The 19,104-nt window shown below is 36.6% G+C and overlaps 1 protein-coding gene across 5 annotated transcripts in view; it reads right to left on the bottom strand.

Moving 5' to 3' along the window:
- Positions 1-9,002: 9,002 nt before the first annotated feature.
- Positions 9,003-19,104, bottom strand: part of Jbug (filamin-type immunoglobulin domains fbug) — a 35,827-nt gene continuing 25,725 nt past the window's right edge. For 3 of the 5 annotated variants that reach the window (XM_083042844.1, XM_083042846.1, XM_083042845.1), the window contains 26 exons: positions 18,845-18,991; positions 18,532-18,759; positions 18,147-18,461; positions 17,664-17,882; positions 17,225-17,545; positions 15,815-16,036; positions 15,552-15,739; positions 15,192-15,396; positions 14,981-15,118; positions 14,729-14,902; positions 14,344-14,651; positions 14,035-14,263; positions 13,809-13,937; positions 13,457-13,672; positions 13,144-13,320; positions 12,623-12,862; positions 12,400-12,543; positions 11,593-11,751; positions 11,349-11,497; positions 11,074-11,260; positions 10,720-10,982; positions 10,469-10,640; positions 10,177-10,395; positions 9,913-10,109; positions 9,432-9,734; positions 9,003-9,145 (listed from right to left, as the gene is read on the bottom strand). In XM_083042844.1, coding sequence (XP_082898970.1) covers positions 9,077-9,145; positions 9,432-9,734; positions 9,913-10,109; positions 10,177-10,395; positions 10,469-10,640; positions 10,720-10,982; positions 11,074-11,260; positions 11,349-11,497; positions 11,593-11,751; positions 12,400-12,543; positions 12,623-12,862; positions 13,144-13,320; positions 13,457-13,672; positions 13,809-13,937; positions 14,035-14,263; positions 14,344-14,651; positions 14,729-14,902; positions 14,981-15,118; positions 15,192-15,396; positions 15,552-15,739; positions 15,815-16,036; positions 17,225-17,545; positions 17,664-17,882; positions 18,147-18,461; positions 18,532-18,759; positions 18,845-18,991 — 5,318 coding nt within the window. In that variant the 3' untranslated portion in view covers positions 9,003-9,076. Of the gene's footprint in view, positions 9,146-9,431; positions 9,735-9,912; positions 10,110-10,176; positions 10,396-10,468; positions 10,641-10,719; positions 10,983-11,073; positions 11,261-11,348; positions 11,498-11,592; positions 11,752-12,399; positions 12,544-12,622; positions 12,863-13,143; positions 13,321-13,456; positions 13,673-13,808; positions 13,938-14,034; positions 14,264-14,343; positions 14,652-14,728; positions 14,903-14,980; positions 15,119-15,191; positions 15,397-15,551; positions 15,740-15,814; positions 16,963-17,224; positions 17,546-17,663; positions 17,883-18,146; positions 18,462-18,531; positions 18,760-18,844; positions 18,992-19,104 lie in introns of those variants that run through there. The other 2 variants (XR_014425758.1, XM_083042847.1) reach the window with 2 other exon arrangements.

Genomic DNA, 19,104 nt, shown 5'->3' with positions numbered 1-19,104 from the left:
TATATATATATATATATATATATATAATTTTTATTTATATATTTTTAAAAAATTATATGTTGCATAAAACGTAATGTCTCTTTGGTGCTTTGATATTTTCTTATAAATTTATATTTATAACATTTCTCTGTTATTATATAATATTTATTGATACAAGTTTATAAAATATATAAAATTAAGATTTTATTTCAATATTGATATACATATACAATCTTACTTCTACAAATTATTTAAAAATAAAAGTAATTATTTAAAAATTTGCACAACTGGGGAAAGAATTCGTCTTTATATTCGTTTACTCGAGAATGAGTAATAAAATTGAAAGATTCGTTAAGACAATTAGTTCTTTCCCCTCTCCCAATCTCTCAAAGCTCAAAGTGATACACCACCATGAAATCACTCTAGTGCCACCCTCGCGAGAGTTACTACCCTCCTCCGTTTTCGCACGCTCGTGCGTACGTCGCGGAGACGTTTACGCGTGTGTCAGGAGTGCGGAAGGGCCGTTTGGGGAACGTTCGCACAGGGAAAGGGGGTGCGATCACGATAAAAGTTCACACAGGAATCGTACGCGGCACGCGCTCGCATGATTATCGGTGCCTGGGAACGGAGCTGACTAATCGTATCGTTAACTTTTCAGCGGAGATAGACCGATTACGTGAAATCGACGGCAAATCAATTGAAAAAACTATTCCGAGAAAATTAATGTGTCATTTATTTCTTAATTTTTTATCTTTATTAAAAATTAGCTTAGCTTCTGCTCTATATGTGAGAGAAAATTTGATCAAGAAATAGCTGAAGAAGCTGTTTCCATTCTTGCAAACACGCACAAAGCCTTTGCAGCTTTGATAGAACAGAATATCTGAAAATTACCAGCATGAAAAATATGCAATAAATAACAATATTCTCATTTTTATAGCACATCACATACTACACAAATTTAGAAAAATTCCGGAGATCTTGCTAAGCGATCTTGAATCATACACGCGAGCCAAGAGAATAAGTTTCCTAAGAGAAACTCGAATCTCGTGAATAGGAATGAAGTAGATGAATACAGGATGAAACGGTATGTCTTGTATTAGGCTCGATGAAGAGATTGGCTTATTTTCCTGACTATTAAGAGGCGATTGCATGCGGGACAGGCGATGAAAACGGCACGACGACGATCATCGCAGCGGGTATCGCGAACCGTGTACCGCGGTCGCGTGCAACACACGTCCAGCACACGTCATCACGCGATCAAGGGCGCGAGACAGGGTGAAAAAGAGAAAGCGAGAAGGACAGAACAGGGACAGAGTGGATCGCGTGCCCGTTTTTTTTGCACCTCTCGCAACCGAGATCGGCTATTCTTCGTTGCTCCGAATTCACGAGAGCCCCACCCCACGGATAGTCCTTATTTCGCATTATGTAATATCTTCCCGCGGACCTTGCGTGCCTTTTGATGCCTCCTGGATAGAGGCACAGGAGGGTGCCCGGTTCCCATAGGTATATATCGCGTGAATGTACGCTCTTCGGATCGGAATTCTGTGTAAAGGGATGATGTAAATCCAAACAATCGGGATTCTGTGTCTGAGAAGAAGAGAGAAAATCGTGCTCCCTCAAATCACTCTTTATAAATTAAGATACTTGGAATATCTTTCGATCAAAATATTTTCATATTTAATTAATCAATTAATTAAATAATTTGTATGCGCGTTTTCACATTAAAAATTTATATTTAATTATGCGTTTAGCTCTTTCTAGCTCGTTGAAATTATTTAAAGTCTTAGTTGTTTAATTATTTTATATATTTTTTTAATTATTCCGAGTTTTCTGCATTGCGGTAATAACAATGCACAGTCAAAATCGATACGCCAAAGCACCACCGACATTCGTCAGAGTATTTTAAAAAAACGTCTGACTCGGAAAAAAGGGACGATGATGTGTCTGAGTCACCGGGCCATTAAGTATTGTGCAGGTTACGATATCAATGACTTACATCGTTCCGTATTACGGGCCGTGAGTAGGGCCAAAGTATCCGGCTTCCGGTCCGCACGCGACTTCTGCACGTGAAGACACGTGGCGCAAATCGAGGCGTTTGCATATACGTATATACACGCACATGTGCGTCAAGAAGTGCATATCTGCATCACTTCGATGTTCTTCAATATCCGCTCTTTTCTATTTTTCTATAAAGTCATTAGTTGCATTCTGTTAATAAAGTAAAGTTAAAAGCTATATACATATCTCTGACATCGTCTCGCAAATTTAGAATTTTGTGAAAATATAATACCTTTTGTTTAATCTGTTTGCAGATAGAAAGAGAATGCTATTCGCTGAATTAAATAAATTCAGAAATTCATCTTTATATATTGAGTAAATAGAAAAATATATAATAAAACTCTTTCTCTTTCTCCCCCTTAATTTTTGCATTTCGCAATTCCAGGGAATCGCTCATATCTGTCGTTTCCGACGCGGAAAGCCCGGGTACCTTCTATCGGCAAATATTTATTCATAATTTCGTTTCAATCATGCATATATATATACGCGCTGATGTCGAGTGGATTTAGCCGCTGGTCAGTCTATCTTCTGGACAAACAACGCGAGCGGGAGGAGTAAGGATATCGGGCGTCACATATAGACACACACGAGCGTATCCCCATGCGTAAAGCAAACACGCATAAAATTACGTATTCGTGGTTTGCGTATCAGTCCGCGACCGAATGTATTCTTAGAAAAACACGAAACACGATTGACAGGAAATGGGGTGATCTATCTCGCGATACAATTTGCCGGACCGTGGTCGATCATGATTGCAACAATATCAGAATCCTCGTATATAGCAAATCGCCCGAAGTCTTTTCTCTTCTCTTTATTCTCTTTCTTTTATTCTCTAGAATAGAAAAAATTATATCACCTTTATTTTTTACTCTGTTGATTTCCTTAAAATTTTGTTTGTAATTAAATTTGGACTTTTTTTCACACATATGTGCAATAATGAGTGACATAGAAGAGACTTACTTTTCAATGATTATTATTCAAGATTAAACGAATATTTGATTTTTTAGGGATGACATTTCTTAATGCAAATGAATATGTAATTTCTAATTTTTATTATTGTTATCTATACAAACATTTTTTAATTAAGCGTTTATTGTTGCGTTTACATACTTTATCATATTTTTATATTTTTGATATAAAAGCGCTGACATTTCTCCTGGGGAGAAATTCCTTGTATAGAAAAAGAGAGAGAGTTGTCAAATGTCAAATGTATCTTCTCTCTCAAAGTCTCAAAAAAGAAATACGTAAAAAATGATTAAATACACAAACGTTGCTTCTCATTCTAGGTGCATCGATACGGTATCCGCTTTAATGTGGCTCGCATCTTCGTTGGATGGACGACCGGTTTCCTGGCCGACAAAAGTTAACGACGCAAGGCGGTGGTCACTCCCCCCGATCAACCAGCAACTTGACCAGCACCATCGACAGTTGGCGGCGACAATCGTCCGATAATTGGTACACATTGTTGGACGCACGCATTATTTGACACGCACACGCGTCCGCACCCGAAGCCTTGGACGACCGGCCGTTCTGCTTTACGATTTGTTGACCGCCGTCGCGATCGTGACACGGCCGATCGGAAATATGAATTTATCGCCGATCACGTTACGACGATGACTGCCCGAATAGCGTATCGATTATGACGTGTTGTGCATTAACCGCGTCGTGTCCTCCAGCTCCCGTGTTTGCCCTCGTAAATCTGATAGAGATGACTGGATGGATGCTGCGCCGCATCATGTGCATCATCGTATCACAATATAGTAAAGTCGGTAGAATCCGAATTATCGTAGAAATAGGAATGCATTTCGCGTTTATATTGTTTTATAAATTTTATATATATTATTTTTTACGCTTTTGCGAATGCCTTTTTCTTGTTTTATTTTACAATTGTATTTTCTCATATGTATTATTTAATTATTTATTTTTCAATCAATTTCTTGAAATAGTTGAAGTCACTACCTCGATTAATTTTTTATTCTGTTAAATCGGCACGTATAAAATAAGATTGTATACAATAGTGAAAGTGAGAGATACCTTTGTTTCTCGATTAAGGGTGGATTTTCCCGATTTCACAGAATCATGCTTTCTAGTACCATCTGTGTTCCTTGCGCCCTTAGAAAGATTGATCCGCCACCAATAAGTCACATCCGCTTAACAACATTACATTGAATTAATTGGATTCGATTACCACACTTGATTCCGAGATGAAATTTCGATCAAATCAAGATATTCTCCTTAAAGCATTCGTGTGTATTTAATGTTCTAGCATAATTAAAGTTAAAGATATAAATTAAAAAACTTTTAACAAATTATATATTTTATAAATCACATGTTTCTCATACTGCTACTCGGAAATATATATTATACAAGAATACTTGTCGCGTGTTATAAATTTTTGTTTTAAAGCGAGGTAGAGCAAAGTGTATCGAGCGATTTACGGTCCATTTGCTACACTATTCGAGTTCCCACCATAATAAAAACGCGTGCGATTTTCGTCGAAAAAAGAGAAGAAAAAAGTACATTTGGGGAAAATAACGCGACACTCTCTCTCTCTCTCTATCGATACGGATTGAATTTAAATACGCGCGTCGGGAATTCGCACACCCTAAAATTACATCCCCATTTAAAAGTCGCCCTCAATCGTCATGATGATTCGCCGCGCTCCAAGGCGGTTCAATTGCGGACAAGTGCGCATCGTGCCGATGTGTACGCTCGTATATTAAACAATTTTTTCGACCGCGATTTTGAAAGGTGACAGCTGTCAGAAAAACTTGACAGACCGAAACCGCATCGCGCGCGAACCGGACACGAGCAGAGGTTCATTAAGCGATGCACTTCCCCGGATTTTTTTTTCAGCGTATTACGCACAATAAGACCTCGACAATTGTGACATGTATAACATATGAAAGATTCCCAAGAGTATTCTAATCTCGATCAAAGTTAAAATAAATATAAATAAGCCTAAAAAAGAAGATTCGCCTCATTCTCTGTCTATGATTCGAAATATTTATTTTATTATTTATTATAATATTATTTAAACATAATCTATTTGATTAATTTGATATTTACTTATGTTAGTCTAAGAGTGCAAACCATTAATTTTTATATAATATTAGAATGTTAATAGTTAGAGAATGTTTTTTGTTCTATGTGTGCGCAAGCATGTATATTATAGAAAAACTATATATTTTAATATAAGATATAAGAATTACTATATATATATATATATATATTTTAATATGATCGCTTGCAGAATCTCTATTCTTTTCTTTTTTATTACAGTAATGCATGTCTTTTTTAAACTTAATCAATGAAAATGTCACTGATTACAGCATAATGACAATATAATATAATGTTATAATGTAAGATGCATTTTAAAATATCACTGATTGAACCAGCCACTATTATTAATTGATTCTTTCAGTGAAATTTCAGTGATAATACATTGATTCTATTTAAAAGAGTATTGTATTGATTTTCGACGATGCGCAAACGTCGAGACGAAGTGGACATCATCGCTGCCGATGATCAACCGGCGATCGTGTCATCTCCTGGGAGTTCGAAAAATAAAAACGATCGATCATCGTCTCAAATTTTACAATATCACGCCGCACTGCACGAATTAAGATATATGATCGATGACTTTCCAATCGCCGCTATGCATTGTTCGGCTCTAAAGGGCTCCATTCGGTGGTCTCGTTACATTCGTCGATGTAATTTCCTGACCGATTAAAACGACATGTTGCACTCGCATTACATTATACGTAGAAGTCTGCAATTACAGTTTTCTGCGGAAGTTTAAGTATGCGAAGCGTGCTCTTTTTTTCAGTGTTTATAATATATTGTAAAATATAAAATTAAATAAAAAGGAAATTTTGTGAAACCATATTCTTATATTTTGAAATTAATTTTCCTAGAATTCCCGTAATAAATATAGGTTGCATTATTTTGTTATTATATATGTGTTTTACAAAATCTATAATAAAATGTCAAAATGAAGATGAGAATTATAAAAAAGAAAATCTACATCTCAAAAAATAATAAAAGAAGAAGACTAAACTCAAAACAAAATAATTTTATATATGACATACATATTCATATATATACATAAACATAAAAAAATGTACATATATTCATATATACATATATACATAAACATAAATGTACATACATATTCATACAGATTCATATGATAATGACACGTTCATAATGATACATATTGTATTTTTTATTATTATGAATTTTTAATTTACGAGTATCATCAATTTGTAAAAATTATTTAGCATTATTTAATAAATTTAATTTAATTTAAAACAGGTTATGTATCCCATATGTGCCACATGTCTCTTAAGACGCTCGAAAAATCGTCCGAGTTAATAGGAGAACATATTTTGCAAAGAGGTAGTGCAGCAATAAATGTCTTAATATTCCCGAAAAATCATCTGAGTTAATAGGAATACATGTTATGCAAAGAGGTTTATCGAAGTAACGTCGGTAATGAAGGTTGGTAAATTATCGACGTCGAGGTATTATCAATAAATTAGCAACCTTTATTACCGACATTACTTCGATCAACCTCTTTACATAATATGTATTCCTATTAACTCAGACGATTTTTCGGACCTGAAAAGACAATTGCTACACTATACCTCTTCGCAAAATATGTTCCCCTATTAACTCAGACGATTTTTCGAGAGCAATAAGAAACATATATTATTGCTCGTTAACTATTTATCTCTTCGCAAAATATAATCTATTAATTTAGATGAATTATCGAAGATATTAAAAGACTCGTATTATTGCACGTTAATTGCATTAATAATTATCTGTAATATTTCTGTAAATTAATTTTAAAAAATATATGAAAACTGATTTTTCTCGCGGATTCTGCCATTGAATAAGCGCAAAAGTCCTGAGATTATAAATCAAATAAATAAATAAAAATCGCTAATCGACAAGCCGTTAAATAAAAAATAGAATTAGTAAGAAATTAGTAGAATTAGTGATGTTTTATTATTATTAAATGTATATTTTTCTGTACAATTTATTGTGATCACGGTCTTGCATAAATAAAAATAAATTAAATCATACATTACAATTAAAAAATGTAAATAATAAAAATAAATAATAGATATATATATTTATATTATAAATAAAATATAAAATACATTATTATATTATTTTTTACGTATTATTAATCAATAATAATTTTAATAAATCGTGTATTGGATTTCTCGCGCATGCGCGTGGAATTTATATTACATATTCATATATATACATAATCATAAATGTACATACATATTCATATATATACATAATCATAAATGTACATACATATATTCATATATATGTACATAAACATAAATGTACATACATATTCATATATATACATAAACATAAATGTACATACATATATTCATATATATGTATACATAATATCATAAATGTACATACATATATTCATATATATACATAAACATAAATGTATATACATATTCCAAATGCGTACTACCTTTGAATATGGAAAATTCATGATTTAAATAGTATGAATAATCCTGGGCTCTAAATCTAATAACACAGCTCGTGGTACGTAATGCTCATCATCTGCTTGATAAAAAAAGACATCCTTTCTATCCGTTTCCTCTATTGCATAATCTTCCAAGATTCCTTCTGGGCTGATTCCATGCTCTGTGCATAATCTCTTCCAAAACTCAAATCCAACTATAAGTAAAATGTATAAAAATATATAAATTTTATTCTAAGAAAGAAAATATATAGGTTTTATTACAAATTATAATAAAAGAGAAATTTTAAGTTTGTAAACTTGAGGCATAATGTAAAAAAAAAGATGATAAAGATATTCGTTATTTTCATATTTGCACAAGTGTTTGGAAATATCGTAGCATTTGTATCAAAAAATTATAAAACGTATGAAAAGGATTTATATTATGAGACAAAATAACATGTAATACTTTGATTGCCACATTGGCCAAGCTGCAAAGTTATCACCTCGCTTGGCATTTTAACGTTCTAACAATTCAAATATAAATCACTTTATTTTCTTGATACGAAAAAACCACACACAACTGTATAGGCTGCTTTCAGCAGAGGAAATGGCTCAGTGAGTGCTTTACGTTATGCTTTCAGCGGTTTACTGTTTCTGCTGATCATGAGTGTTATTGTTTTTTTCTTTTGACCTTTTAAAGTAAATGCTTTCAGTCTGTACAGACTATCTCGCACTTTTATTATTAGAATATTACTAGAATATTACAAAGCACGCGTTACATTTGTTTCTTTATGGTATTATTTAAATAAATTGCAATTAAAAATCCCAAACTTAGAAGAAAGAAATGCTTTTGTCAATGCATAAAAGTAAAATTATATACTGATAAATATAAATATGCACATTCTATTTTTAATTTACGAATTTATCACATAAAATTTTGCATTACTATAAGGTTCCACTGATCTCTTTGTAAAACATATTCTTCTAACTCAGATACATAAAACAGAACATAAACATAAATGTACATACATATTCATATATATATATATATATATATATATAAATATAAATGCACATACTATATATATATGTATATAATATATATATATATATATATATATATATATATTCATATATATACATATTCATATATGTACATATTCATATATATACATATTCTTATATATACATATTCTTATATATACATATTCATATATATTCGTATGTTCATATATGTACATATTCATATATATACATATTCATATATATACGTATCCATATATATACAACATATTCATATACATATATATATATATATATATATATATATATATATATATATATATTCATGTATAATTACATATATAGATAAAAGATTTGTCCGCATAAATATACATCATTTTTGCATAGAAACATACAATAACAATTTAATGTAAAGAATTTAGCTGCAAAGAACAAATATGAATACCACATATATTATCAAATATATTAGTTCATACAAAATAATAACAATGTTTGTTAGCCGCGACGTTTCTACAATATAGCTTGCGATCCACGCCACGATGTGATAGTATGATGGCCCGTTGAATAATTATCTCCGCCCTGAAATGTATGAATCGATACGTAAAAATTATATATATTTAACCATTTGTTGTATGATATCTATCTAATATTATCATTAAAGTCATATACGTCATTACACGCATTATAATATATAATAATAATATATATGTATAATAATGTTAATAATAAAAATTTTTAATTACATTTAAAAGTACACTTTTTACGATATTAAGTAGACAATAAATTGCATTATTATTTTTTATATAAAAAAGTTCAAATTTTAAATTTAATTTTAAAAATAATTGTATATCATGTATATTCTTACCTGAGTAAGCATCAGCAATTCGTCCTGCGTGTCGACAATTTTAACGGGGAACGGAGACCCTGGCACCAGGACACCAGCCCAACGAACTTCCACTCTGTAATCCCCGGGTTCCGTAGGATCATATCGACAGAGAATGATCCGGTCTTTTTGAGTCTCCCGTTGCATCTCCACCCTGAACGCTCCTTTAGGTCCTCGTACTCTCACCGTGAGCTGGCCAGCTCCGGCGCCTCGCGTGTCGCAAATAAATCGCGACTGGAAAGTCGCCAGCACACCGTGTTCGATTCCTGGTCCGTAAACGCGAACCTAATATGATTCCATTAAATTAATTTTTATTTAATTAATTAATTAATTATTTATTTTATTGATTTATTTATTATTAATTAATTAATTATTTTATTTATTTCACAAATTCAGAATTTACGTATCATTTTTTCTGGATATTTCATTTTAGAAAATTTTCACGCTTAGATGTTAGAAGTACCTTTGAAGCATCCGGAGCTCCGGAGACTCGCAGTGTAAACGGAGAACCGGGAACGTGTTCTCCAGCGTATTTAATCGTTAGCGCGTGCCGACCCGCCTCTTGTGGTTTCACATTCAACGTGAAAGTGGCATCGCCGTGATCATACAGCTCGCAGTACGCTACTTTATGTGGCCCGACGCAATGCGCCGTTAACTCGCCTGCAAAACAAGATAAAAAATAACCGGAAGCAATAAACACTTATCCGAGCATGAAATAGATTTCTACCTGGCCCAGCTCTTCGAGTATCGATGAAACTTCGTATCTCTTGCCCGACGATACCGTGCTTCAGTCCATCTCCGGAACAGATAACTCTAGACGCGTCAGCCGCGCTTGTGACGTTAATTTGCAATGGACAGCCCTTTAATTGTCTTCCGTTCCACGATACAGTCATCAATAGCGGATCCGGCGTTAATGGTATATAACTTGCGCGATAAACGCTATCACCTGTATACGTTTTAAAGATGTTTAGAGTCGCGTTTTAATTAACATGTTTAGATTTATTATATATTTTTTTTACCCAGATGTTGTAACATAACGTTAAGTTCGCTGGTAGGCGAGAACAGTTGTACTTTCGGAGTTCCGTTTCCGGCTTGAGAACCGTCTATGGTGAAACTGACTTCCTCACCGCATTTGGCCGACGTCAACCCTCGTCCTTTGAGCAACACTCGACTCGAATCCTGGACCGGTGGCTAGACCGAATGAACAGGAAATAATTATATAACGATAGAGTTGTCGCGATTTTGGAATATAATATGATTGATGAAAAACCTCCAAATCCTGTACGACCGCGAGCTTTGGTGCACCGGGAAACGGTGTACCGTTGAAGAGTAACTCCAGACGATGTTCGCCGCTGCTTATCTGCGGCGGGACGAGCTTCAACCTGTTGCTAGACGTCATTTCGAAAGAGAGAGGATGATCGCCGATAGTTCCGTTCATCTCTCCGGGTCCAGCCTCCGCAGTATCGAAGCTGATTTTGTTCGAAGGATGCAATTTCAATCGTCCGATATCGTCGCATACAGCGGACCAGCCACCTGTACGCAAGATCATCGTGAATCCATATTGTAAAATTCGATATAGAAATATTTCGCGGCGTCTAATCAAAACGCTCTATTATTTATTTACCGATAATACGAAGATTCCGCGTGTCTATGATCTTCGGATGCCACGGGGATCCCGGCAGCTGCTGTCCGGCCGAGACGACTCTCACGTCGAACACTCCGACCTCAGCCGGCACGTAAGACACATTCCACGTACCCGGATTAGCGCCCGCTTCGATAGTAGCCTTAGCAACACTGTCCGGTCCATCAACCTGTGATACATATAGTTGTATCAAGTAAAAAAAAATTTCTACACTTTCATTGATGAAGCAACTTCTTTATCATGTCGTATAAAAATACCTGGACCGCTGGCGGACTTCTCGTACCGGTGACGATAAAGTGCGCCGGTTTACCCACGTGACCGCTCAGCAATCCTTCACCTTTAGCGCGAGCTTGTCCTGCCGAATCGACGGTGCATATGACTGGACTTCCAAGTACGGAGCATCCGCCTATCGCCACAATCACAAAATATGAAAGATATGAGATTCCTTTCTGATATGAAGAACAAAAAACTTGTCTTCTCCTCGTGCCTAAAGACAGTTACCATATGTGACGTTGATCATATAGGTGCCAGATACACTGGGCGAGAATTCGATCATCTCGGCGCCGTCGTTGAGCGGAGTGACTTGCAGCGGCATCTCCTGGCCCGATGGACTCGTCGCCGTCACGTCCAAATCAGCCATGCCGGCGTCGCCTTTCATCACTAATAACAATACATAAAGGTATATATAATCGCCGTGACTTTTCTTCCTCGACAACGCGGTCTTCAAACGTGTATCGCGACTGTATTCGCTCGAGCCACGCGAGCGAAGCGAGACTGTTTGAAAGTAGTCTAAGTTTATTTGAGCTATCCGCTGCAATTACATTCTAAGCGCGGCCTTGAAACACGTCGCACAGTTATGGTGCACTAGAAAAGACTCCTTACTTTCTCCCACCTATGTGAGTATGTCGACATATTTACATTTATGCTCCTCGAATAAACGCGGCATTATATGCGCCAAGCGATTACTTGGTAATTAACACAGTTCTTTGGTCAGCTCGGATAACTTGATTTCGATCGCATCACTTGTATCTAGGTCATTCGTACTTTCTTCGCGCGTGAAAACGATCTCGTTCGCAAGTGACAATAAATAAGAAAAAATTGTTACGATAAATTGCGTGGAAAACTGAATAACATTTATATAAAAAATATTTTTAACTCAAAAATTTTTATAGTTACTTAAAATTTTTTCATGTCAGTTCTATATATGTTTAATACATTTTTCTTCAGCATTGTGTTGTTGATTTATCTCGCGCAAAAAAATCGCACATGAGAAACTTATTCACATTACACACTATAATTATTACTTACGTTTAAATGCGATGTGATCATGAACTGAAATTGTCATGGGACCCAACTCCTGAAGTTTCACCTTGGAAGCGTCGAAAGCCTGGCAAAAGAATGGTGAGCCCAACACTGGTTTTGCACCGTGAAGCACGTCAATTTTATATGTGCCTGGACAAAGAGAAAATTCAATAGTAGTTTTATTTCGCAAAAGTATTTTATTACGTAACAAAGTCTTTTCTAATCTTACCAACGCTGTTCGTTGTAAATTCAGCGAGTAGATTGCCATCGCGATGCTGATAACAACGTACGGGTACGGCGTTACCCTGAGGACCGCTGATAACGACGTCGAATTCCTTGCCAGGACGTCCGAGAGTTTCGATAGTAAAGGATGTTACTTTCCCAACGCACGATTGATACAGACCCAATCCTGTCGCCGTCACTTCTCGTCCTCCAGTAGGACCACGTACTGTTACATCCAAAGGACTGCCTGTGGATATTATAAAAATAAAGCCAGATATATATCAAGATATTTTCTAATATATGTGTTCATTATATATTTAATCATATAAACATCTCGAATAATATATATGATATATATATTATATATAAAAATATTATAAAATATACTAATATATATAACATAATACATAATTATATAATATATAATTAAATATAATATATAATTATATATTATTTTCGAAGATGTTAACTGTTAATGACACTTTAGTATAATACGAATAATTTTTTCGATAAAATAAAGTACGGTACCAGGTATATGGACTTCGTTGTATTTTATGTGAACTTTGTGAGGTGCGGCGCGTGTCGGATGGAATATGATCTCGTAAACGCCGTTCTCTCCTTCTCTCACTAAACTGTCAACATCCGCACCACCCGCACGTACGTTGACCGATAATTTTCCGGGACCAGCTTCCTTTGATGCGATAACTGTACAAGGAAACAAAATATATTAAACATATTTATATATCTCATATTTACATACATTTTTTGACAAATAAATCAATATATTTAGTACACTGTTTTAATTCAAACTTGTATATAATTTTATAATCCGAATAATTACCTAAAATAGTTCCGGGTCGATGACAAACCGCGTCTGTTATTTCTTTGATGGAAACTTTGCCAGGATCGAAAGCTTGAAGAGTTTGCGAACTGACCATCTTGTGCCCGTCATTGAATATTATACTGTACGTTCCCACTTGTCGTGTTCGAACTTCCACGCGATATAAACTGGACGATAACTTCGTCAACGTGCAAGGAATGATTATTCCGTCTGGACCTGGATCATAAGAATATAAAAAGATATATAATATAAGAAGATATAAGAATATAAAGAATCATAAGAGCATTGTAGAGAAAAAGTGGTATCCAATTTAGATTATATCTGATAATCGATATTTAGATAAATAATTTACCGGTTACTTCCGCTGCTACAGGACCATTCAAGTCGGACATGTCCAGATCTATGTAAGCCGTATTACCGATTCGAATCATCGACGGACCATGTAACATGCTGCTAACCACAGGACATTTAAATGGACTCCCTAGTGTAAATACGAAAAATCGATATTGTAAATATTTATTATTTTTTAAATCGAATTTTCGAAAATTGATTAAAACAAAAATTATTCGCATACAAACCTGGCACGTTGTCGTCATTGAAACTGATATTAACGTAGTGCGCACTTGTTGTCTGTGGCACGAATGTAACGTCATATAGTCCACGTGCGCAGGCCACCACTTCGGCTTTAACGGTGTTGTTTTCCGTGCTCACGACCAGCTCTAGCGTTCCCTCGCCGGCTTCCGCGGCGTCGACGGTAAACGTAGTCGCCTGACCTAGTAATGCTTCCGTGAGGCCGGACACATGCACCTGGCAGCCATTACATTCAAAAGTTACAACCAACATCGAGAACATCTAACGTTTTTAATCTCACATCATTAGCAACTTACCTTAGTCACATCGTAAATATTGCAAGCGAACGGAGAGCCTTTAATCGATTCGCCGTCTATCAGGACGCTGATGTTGTGCCTACCAACTTCCGTGGGTACGAAGCTTACGTTGTACTTGCCATCGACGGGCTCGATAGTGATAGGTAGGGCGATGCCCGACGGTGGCGTCGCAATAACGTCACAATTCGTGGACGGAGTCTGCGGATCCACAGTGAAGGACACCAATCGCTTCACCGCACCCATCTTCAGATTGTGACCAGTGATTACTGCTTGACCGGCACCTACTACTTTACAGCTGAACGGTGAACCTAAAAATTTAAACGAAACATTAATATAAAGAATTGATAGATTGAAATCATGCGATTAGATGAATTGTTTTTCATACCTGGAACCGGCTCTCCATTGAAACGGACACTGAGGCTATGTACAGCGGCTTCTTGTGGCTTGAAATTGACCCTGAATTTTGCATTACCCTCGCTTTGCACGTAATTCGGAACATTCTTGCCGTTTACTGCTACTATAATTTCCAAATTTCCAGCTCCAGCTTGACTGGCGTTAACTAGAACAACAAATAAAATACGTTAAACATTTTGTGCTTAACAATAATTTATTCTACATTAAATTGTGAAAAACTTACTGCTGAAGAACACCGGTTTGCCGACGACTCCGCTATTTATATCTGTTACTTTGACTTTATCAGCGTTATAAGCCTTGACAAGGAATGGACTGCCTTCCACGTGCGATCCGCTGAGTTTCACCTCGACGCTGTGATCACCTATATTGCACCATTTAAAAAATTATGATGATTTTATGATTATACAATTTTCATTTAAATTAAGTATACATACCAACATCCTTTGGAGTAAATCCTGCGGTGTAGACGCCGTGACTGTTCTCCTTGATGTGTACAGGTAAACTTTCTCTGGTAGGTGAGAGCACTTCGACGACGGGCGAACCGAGAGACGCGTCGGCTTCTATTGTAAAGGTCGCGACACGATTCACAGATACTTTCTCAAGTCCCTCGGTTATTAACACTTTTGCCGTGTCGCTGACCTAAATAATTTAAATAGAATTTTTACACCTGGATTTTGCCTTGCGCGTTATATAACGCGTAATAATTACCAGAGAATTTAAATTTAAAATAATAAAACTCTTTTACATTGCCTAGATTATTACGCGACGTCGTACGACGAAAAATTAAAAGATACCTGACAACTGAACGGGCTACCAGGTACATCCTCCCCGTTGAATCGCAAGTCCACCGTGTGCACGATCGGTTCTCGAGGCGTGAACGAGATCGCGTATGTATGAGGACCTTGAGCCTGAGCCGACGTCGGTACTCGTCCCCCGTTGACGGTGACCTCCAGATTACCTGGTCCCGCCTGACTGGTCTCGACTGTAAAACGAGATTTAGTCTAAATGTGTTTTAAAAGGATAAAGATATAAATTAAAAAGATATAATAAAACGTACCCAAGAAAGTTACGGGCAATCCGATGACACCGCGTTTGGCATCCTTCACCTTTATTGCAGCGACATCGTACACCTTGCAGCTGAACGGGCTGCCGACCACCGGGATGTTCCGGTAGTTGACCGATATTCGGTGCTCGCCGACGACTCTCGGTGTAAAGGCCACGCTGCATGTCGTGTCTTTGTTGTCGGTGACCTGAGCAGGTACGGCCTGTCCATTGGGCCCTATCAAGTCCGGCGTGTTAGTCGTTTAATATCATTTAGAGTTAGCCATCTACTTGGGGGTGGAACACCGGAACGGCCAGCTCGCGAAGTAGTTCGCGTATAGACGTCCACTCGGCAATTGTTATTAAACTCGTATTAAGCAACGTTAAAGAAAGCGGTCTGCGCGTCGGGGATTTATAGCTGCGATAAATAATTGTTACTGCGACTAATGGGAGAAAGCCGTACTATCTCGTCCGTACATTATTTCTACCTCGCTTCAACTTCAACGCACGCAGAACTAATGTAAGATTATCCTCTAATTCGTTTATAACATGCTTGGCCGAACAAAGCAACCGGCAGAGCAAAGACGTATTAAAAAATAATTATAATTTATATTCAATGTTGTCAGGTAAAAATAAAAAATCTTATAATAGCTTCCTTCATTTGTCATATAAAACGTAATGATAATAATATAAACGTGTATACTAGAGTTAAAAATATATTGGCACACTTGTTAAAAGGCACTGTGCGTTTAAAAATCTCGGTTGAAAGATTTAACAGTTACGTGTAACTTAAAATAAACATATAGCACCGTGAAAATGGCTTTGACATAAGTCAAATAGATTTCGCGAGCACACAAGATAAGTAGGAATGCAAATTACGAAATATTAGATATGACTTCCGTAGCTTTCCCACTAATGGAACCCACAAATTAAGCGTTTGTATAATACTTTCAAGTGGTAACAACAGGTGTTTAGACAAATTATGTGAGTAGAAGAAAGTGTGATAATTAGACTACCCTTATACAAGATTTTTAAAAGATTGAGTTAGGAACCCACCACCGTGTGTGTGCGTGTGTGTTTCACATTGTAAGTCCATAAATTAAGATAAGAGCGAGATTAGTTTTTGAGAAGTCTAGTAATGTCGTAGTCTGAAAGTTGGCCGACCTGCAACAGAGAGAGAAAATTGCTCTCAAAGCTAATAGATTAATGAGACACAGATGAGAACACGATCCTGTACAATTACGTCGACATTCCCGTGACTGATTAAGAACACAACCGAGAGAGATACCTCCGGTATTAAAGAGACGAGGTGAATCAACACATGGATGCTTCTGTGCATTTTTTGTCGTGCCAACAATTAAAATCATCACTTTTGCGAGTGATGAACTCGTGCGAACCGTGCACAACATACATACGATATATTTACCTTCAACATTAACTTCTAAATCTTCCAAGCTACCAGCAACGTTACTGACAGTCAGATAGCTTTGCCGTCCTAATCCAGCGCTGCTCAGTGCCTGCCCACTCACGGTTACGTGGCTGTCGCCACCCACACGTGTCACTATAGGGCAACCAGGCACGGTTTTCTTGTTGAAGGCTATATTAATAACGTGCTCGGATGCCTCGAATGGTACAAAGCTAACGGAGAACCGCGCGTTTCCTTGTGGCGTTACTTGCGTCGGTATATTTTGGCCGCGAGCCGATATCGTGATCTCTAGATTTCCTTCACCAGCTTGACTTGCATCCACTGTGGACAACAAGATTGCGTATCAATTAGAATTTCAACATCAATATGCAACATCAGCAATGTGTGCGTTAAGAGAATATATTCCAATATTTATTTAACTGTCAACGCTATTATGTACCGGTAAAGTGGGTCGGTTGACCAACACTGCCTTTAGCTACAGGTCCAATTAGCACATTATCAGCGTTGAACGCCTTGGCTAAAAACGGCGTGCCATTCACGGGATAACCGTTGTATTCTACGCTGATTGAATGTACGCCCACGTCCCTTGGTATAAATTCGGCGGTGAAGCCGTTACTTATGTCGCCAGTAACTTTGACTGGCAATTCGCTGTTCGGTCCTGAAAGAATAGCTGTTTAAAAGATCTATACAATCTATATAAATTAAAAAAATTTAATAATAATTATTAAAAAATTATTAAATAATTGTTAGACAATTATCAATTAATTATACAATTTCATTATAATAACTTGATAGATATATAACATATGATCTTTTAATAATTCTATGAAATTCATAATATATTGCACATTTAAGAATTATATATAGATTTCAATTTCTATCAGTCTTATTCGTAATAGTAAACGCTTAATGCATCACTAACCCCTTACGGAAACTGCTAGCTCTGCGCTGCCACTTCCATCGACTCCCATGTGGAAGCTGGCAGGATGATTGACAGGAATTAGTTCTAAATGATTCATACTCAGTGTGACTCTGCTCGTGTCAGACACGTTGCAGACAAAGGGACATCCACGTACTGCTTCTCCGTTAAACTTTATGTCGATGTAGTGAGGCTTAGCAATTTCAGGGGTGAAGGATACAAGGCAACGACCACCACCCACTACTTGAACGTGATTAGGCACTTCTCCCTCATTTATGGAGATTTCTAGTTGGCCTTCTCCCGCAGCGCTGGCATCCACTGTAAAAATTCAGAGATTCAAAACACATTCATAGACACAAGAGATGTTCAATATGATTCAATGAGCTACCTCTGAATTGACAGGCGTGGCCAACTACGGCGCTAGGTACGTCAGTAACTTGGATCAGACTGCTATTGTACACCTTGGCGACGAGCGGTCCTGCCGGTAGCTTTTGTCCCGCGATGCTGACTTCCACGAGGTGGCTGCCTACTTCAGTTGGCGTAAACTCGACGCGAAACTCGCCGGATCGTCCTGGCTCTTCGTCAATTCTCGCAGAAATGTGTCTCTTTGAGGGTGCTGCAAATTCATCGAATAAGTCAAGCGTATCAAGCATATTTGTAGATTGTCTGGAAAATCAATTAATAAATCAATCAACACTCACTTATAATTTTGACGTCAATCTCGCTGCTGCTGAAGCCTAGTGCAGACAGCTCAAAGACAGCGGGACTACCAGCAGGAACCAGCCTGATTGAATCACCGATCACTGACATCTTCGGTGCAGGCATGATGCCAACTCGCCAAGGTGATCCTGATAATTATTTTGCAATTAAAGTAATAAATTCTGATGCAAGGAACACTTCGTGCTCATATGTAACTATAAATAATTATAAAAGATCGAAATTATATGCTTATTATAACTTT

Source organism: Prenolepis imparis, unplaced genomic scaffold (assembly GCF_030444845.1).
Source record: "Prenolepis imparis isolate NDT839.2.m4 unplaced genomic scaffold, iyPreImpa1.0 SCAF_7, whole genome shotgun sequence".
Classification (NCBI taxonomy): domain Eukaryota; kingdom Metazoa; phylum Arthropoda; class Insecta; order Hymenoptera; family Formicidae; genus Prenolepis; species Prenolepis imparis.
Note: the sequence above shows the minus strand (reverse complement) of the source record. Positions and strands in the feature narration are given on the sequence as shown.